The sequence below is a fragment of the Mytilus californianus genome, unplaced genomic scaffold (genome assembly GCF_021869535.1).
Source record: "Mytilus californianus isolate M0D057914Y unplaced genomic scaffold, xbMytCali1.0.p SCAF_31, whole genome shotgun sequence".
Classification (NCBI taxonomy): Eukaryota; Metazoa; Mollusca; class Bivalvia; order Mytilida; family Mytilidae; genus Mytilus; species Mytilus californianus.
Window position 1 is genome coordinate 535,877 of NW_026262681.1, and position 5,720 is coordinate 541,596.

Consider the following 5,720-nt stretch of genomic DNA (forward strand, 5'->3'; position numbering starts at 1 on the left):
GACAATTTGCCCCTTTCCGTTCCCCATTGCTTTATCTACATTCAATTATTTTTAGCACGTGAGAACTATTTATAAATTCACATTGTTTACGTTGAAGGCATCGCCATTCTTTGTTGTTAATATTATTAAAACAATTTATCAACTAATTCGTCTATACCAAGCGGTTGCTGATATTAAATCCGATTCTAAAGTGACATACCTCATCAATAAGGATTTATCTTAACATCAATGTGTTGTTTTAGTTTCAAACAGTTTTACACACACATTTCATGAACTATTGATGAACTTTCGAAACCTGAGATATTTATTTATAACGTGATACAGAGAATAAATTTCTACACATATATTTCTATTATTCGTACGTAAGTACTTTAACTAAAACAATATGAGTGGTAGAAAGAGGCCACGTAGGCAATACAGTGAAAACAATAGAAATTGGCCAAAAGAAACTTATCTGGAAAAACTAAAAGAGATGAGTATCGGGGTCAATGCAACGTGGAAGGTAGAAATGCTTCGTCAATTATATTTGGCTAATAAACCAAAAACTACGTCTATAACAATTCCTGAAACATCAAATCAGCCTCCCGTTAATGAGTTGCAAAACTCTACAAATACGACTGATCAAGAAGTAGGATTATATCACCCGTCAACGCTTCCTATCGTAAATGATACGCGTATTCATACGCCAGGTAACGCACTTAATCTAAACAGTGAGGTACTCTTTAGGGAATCTGCCGCAGCCTTTACCTCAGCAACAGAAACTCTATCAAATATCGCTAAACTGATGTTAAAACAATCAAGTACAGAAAATGTTACTGAAAAAGAATCAACCACACCTACAATAGAATCTGCCATAAGATGTTCCAATAGCCGACTAACAGACTCCGCTGCCGAGGCTACATCGACAGGAAAAGTATACTATGCTGAAGATCTACCAAAGATGGATTTTGTTGCCCCCTCCATAAAAAAGCAGATAATAGAAGGTATGGACATTAACCTGGCTACATTATTGGCACCAAAATATGATATACCTCAAAACCAAACTATGCAGTCAAGGGGGTTTACAGTTGAGCTTTCGAGTAAGAAAGATGTAAGATTGGACCACAATCTTTCAATAGAAGAATTTAATAGGGCTTTCCGGAAATACCGTAATATTATGGGGAAAGCTTACCCTCAGAAAAAAGTTGAATTGGAACAATATGAAGCTGACATAAACGAAATATCACAAAATTATGGCCCATGTTTCTATACATATCACAAGATGTTTTCTGATAAAGCAGCTGCTGCCATAGTTGAACACAATATTGTTATCAACTGGTCAAAAGTCGATGACAAAATGTTGAACCTTGTTACCCATAATGTTCAAAGCAGAGCATGTGCTCACTGCGGGGAATTTGACCACACATCAAAATTCTGTGAAAAAGCAAAACACGGCATCCCAACTTTATCCCAAGGGGCTACACATTTTCGTAACACAGATAAGAGGGGCAGACCGGTTTCTAATATTGCAGGAGCAGAACTCTGCAATAACTACAATTACGGCACTTGCTATAGAAGAGAATGCAAATTCATGCACGCATGTAGTCAATGTGGGTCAAGCGGGCATGGCATGAAAACTTGTGGTTTAGCCAAACAACAGACAAAACAACCAAGGTCAAACAATGAAAATGCTAAATTAGATAAATTATCCAACTCATCTAAAGCTTCACAAAAAGAAATGACAAAGGCAAACATCTGACTAGATATGTCACCTATAAATGTAAATAGACTTGAATACGAACTTAAAGAACATCCAGATAAAAATTTTGTTATGTATCTTCTGAATGGTATACGTTTCGGTTTTGATACACTAGTGTCTATGCTCGATTTACCTACGTTTGAATGTAGGAATTTTGCTTTCTGCCATCAGAGACCCCGAAACTGTTGATATGCTTTTGAAACAAGAAATAGATAAAGGATATGTTAAAGGCCCGTTTAGTAGTCCACCTTTCGAAACTTACCGTGTTAGTCCCATTGGGATTGCAGAAGGCAAATATTCTGGCAAAAAACGTCTTATCCTTGATCTATCTTCTCCACACGAACAAACATGAAACACATGAAAGCATCAATAGTCTTATAGATAAGGAGGTCTGTTCACTATCTTATGTAAAAATAGATGACGCAATAAGGGCCATCAAGCATTTCGGAAAGCAAACAATTCTAAACAAAACCGATATGACCGATGCATTCAAACAGCTAGGAATCCGTAAAGACCAGCATCACTTATATTGCATGAAATGGAAAAACAAATATTATCATTATGTAAGACTATGTTTTGGTTCTCGCAGCTCTCCTTGCACCTTTGACAATATATCACGGGCTATTTGTTGGATAGCAAAGGAAAATTACGGCACACCAGTTATACTTCATCTCCTAGATGATTTTCTCACTATTCAACCACCGGACTCTTGCGGATTTAGAACAATGGCGCTAATAACGCTTATATTCAATCGTCTAAATATTCCGATTTCTAAGAAAAAGACTGTAGGTCCCACTTGTACTATCGAGTATTTAGGAATCATACTAGACACTGAAAGTTTTGAAGCAAGATTACCTAATGAAAAGGTAGAAAGAATTTCAAATTTTATTGACAGTTTTCTTCATAAAAAATCTGTTACGAAGAGAGAATTATTACAACTGTTAGGACATTTTAATTTTGCCGCCAGAATTATTCGTCCGGGTAGATCGTTTGTCAGTTATCTCATTAAGTTATCTACTAAAGTAAATAAACTACATCACTATATATCATTATCAAAAGACTGTAGAACTGACTTAATCATGTGGCGAGATTTCTTAAAAGGCTGGAATAGAGTTACTTTCTTTTACGACGAACATATAACTTTAGCTAGTGACATAGAATTGTACACAGATGCGGCTTCTAACTTTGGTTTCGGAGGGTTTTTCCAAGGTAAATGGTTTAGTAGTACTTGGCCTTCTGAACTATCAACTTCACTCGATTCAGACATGTCCATGGCTTTTAGAGAACTGTACCCGATTGTTGTTGCATCTTTATTATGGGGGCACTTATGGAATAAGAAACGTATCATGTTCCACTGTGACAACGAAGCCGTCGTTAATATAGTTAATAAAGGAAGATCTAAAGTGCTAGACATTATGAAATTAATGAGAACACTAACTTGGCTATCCGTTAAACAAAACTTTACTATTCAATGTCAACATATTCCCGGAGTTAAAAATGTGATAGCTGACTCTTTATCTCGCTTTGATTTTCAGACCTTCCAAAAAGCAGCACCAGCAGCAGAGAAAGAACCCACTCCGTGTCCGAAATCTTGGCAAGTAATGTGGAATTAAATGCAAAAGTTAAACATTTAATTCACAACTCAATCGCAAGCAGTACGCGTTCGCAATACGAACATGGATTTAAATCATACAAAAACTTTTTGTGTCTATCCGGTTTTAAGTGGGATGATAAAACAGATTTGCCACCTTTAACGGAAGATATCTTAATGCATTACGCTACACATTGTCATGAAAATCTTAACATAAAATGTTCTACAATAAAAATGTACATTTGTGGTTTAAGATACATATATCTTCAATCCGGAGTACAGTGTTTATTCAGTAGCTGTTGTTCTTCAAAACTGCTTAGGTTAGAAACAATTTACAGGGGTATTAAGAAACAGGAAGTAAAGAGTTCCCGAAAAAGATTACCGCTAACTTATGATAAAATTGAAAATATGATAACAGTGCTTCAAAAGGGAATATTTTCGCCATTTGTTACTGCACTTATTGAGGCAGCTTGTATCGTCGCATACTTCGGATTTCTCCGCTGCGGTGAATTAACCGTCAACACGGACTTCAATGCATCTTGCAATCTATGTATAGAAGACATCACTTTCGAGGAGGATAACGCAATATTACATTTAAAGTCGTCTAAAACGGACCCTTTCAGAAGTGGAGTAAATATTTATCTTTTCAAAAACAACACCGCTTTGTGCCCGGTCAAATCTTTAATTAGATACCTCGCGGTTAGAAGATCTAGATTCAGCATAGCCTGCAACTCTAGTCCGCTCTTTGTTATGGAAAATGGAGAGGCTCTAACACGTACGTTTTTCATCAATCATGTTCGATCCATCCTGGAAATTATCGGACTCAATCCATCTAATTACAACGGACATAGCTTCCGAATAGGAGCTGCAACATCAGTTGCATCAAAAATTGAAGATCACCTGATCAAGATTTTAGGTCGTTGGAGTTCCGAATGCTATACCAGATATATTCATACTCCAAAATCAACAATTAAACGAGCCCAGCTAGCCTTGATATCCGATTAGTCTAGTTTTACTATTCAACAGTTTTCTTTGTAAGAGTTCTTGGAAAATATGTGCGCGATTCTACGGTGGCATAATAATCCACTGTTCAGAATGAGTGTTTTATTGTCAGATACATGTAAGACTACGATTCCTTTTAATATAATTTCAATTTGATTAAAAGGGGCATAATAATCCCCGTCGACTGCAGTGTGTTGCTTTATTAATTGGAATAACACCATCATTGGAATCAGTGTGTTCATTACTTCCACTTGTGCATAAGAGTCCACATGTCTGCAATGTTTTTTGACGGGGCACAATAATCCCCTTTCTATGAGTTTGAAGATGCTCATCATTGGGGCTTGACAATCCGTAGTTGTATAATGTGTTACTCTACTAAAAGTGGTGTTCTATTCCCTATATGATTTGAATATATTATATTGAGCAGTATGATAGCGTAGTATGATCGTGTATATACTTATATGTCAAATTTAGATGCTTTTTTGTTTTTAAACTATAATTCGTGTCTGACTAGTTATTACCATAAGTGAGTTGTATTTCGAATTTGGTTACATATTCTTACTTGAAAACTGAATATTATGAATATAAAATTATTGACTATATTGAAAACAGTTTCTTTCACAGTCAAAGAACATCTAATAATGCTATTCTTGCTGTTTTTTTGGTTCCAATAACACTTCCATCGGAAGTGCTAGCAACTTCAATTTTATAGTTATCATAATCTTATTTTTCATACTTCCTTCAATTTGGGGTCCAGCTGTCTCATCGGCCTAATCAAAATATTCAACATCTGTTTTTGGGGTCATTTCGAGTTTTCACTCAAATCACAAATTTACGGGGTATTCAGTGGTCACTTACATCCTAACTTTAGCATAAGTCTTGCCAATATTTTCTGGCTAGAAAGCTCAGACAAAGGCTTATGCTAATTGTTTCGCAGATCGGCTCTCTCTGGCTTTCTACTATATCTTTGGCTACTTATCTGAATCACAGTTCAGATGCTTATCATTCACATACTTTGGAACCAGGAGAGCGGATAGTGCATAACATAGTGTTTCTGTAGTAGCTTTAATATAGATTAGACACTGGGCACTAACCAGCCGATCTGACTAGTTTAAAGTTATGTTTGCAAGCAAACCGCAGTTTGCCTACAACTACACTATTTCTATTTGTTTTCAAAAAATTCGGTTAATGTGACCATGCACGCTAAATTTCTGAGACAGCCGTACGCCAAAAATATTGTATTTAATTGTATAGTTGTATTAGTCAATATGTTTTGTAGTATGCAATAAAATTATATTCCTAGCTAGTCTTGTGTATAAACAGGAAGTTGTTGCATGATGAATCTGAAAACATATCACAAGGTTCAGCATTTACATAAACCTTGATAAA

At 35.8% G+C, this 5,720-nt stretch overlaps 1 protein-coding gene across 1 annotated transcript; it reads left to right on the top strand.

Moving 5' to 3' along the window:
- The first annotated feature begins 334 nt into the window (after positions 1-334).
- LOC127736443 (uncharacterized) lies at positions 335-4,844 on the top strand. Its single transcript, XM_052246992.1, has 2 exons — positions 335-983; positions 3,274-4,844. Exons 1-2 carry the CDS (start codon positions 386-388, stop codon positions 4,332-4,334), a joined length of 1,659 nt encoding a protein of 552 aa, XP_052102952.1. The 5' UTR covers positions 335-385; the 3' UTR covers positions 4,335-4,844.
- The last annotated feature ends 876 nt before the right edge of the window (positions 4,845-5,720 follow it).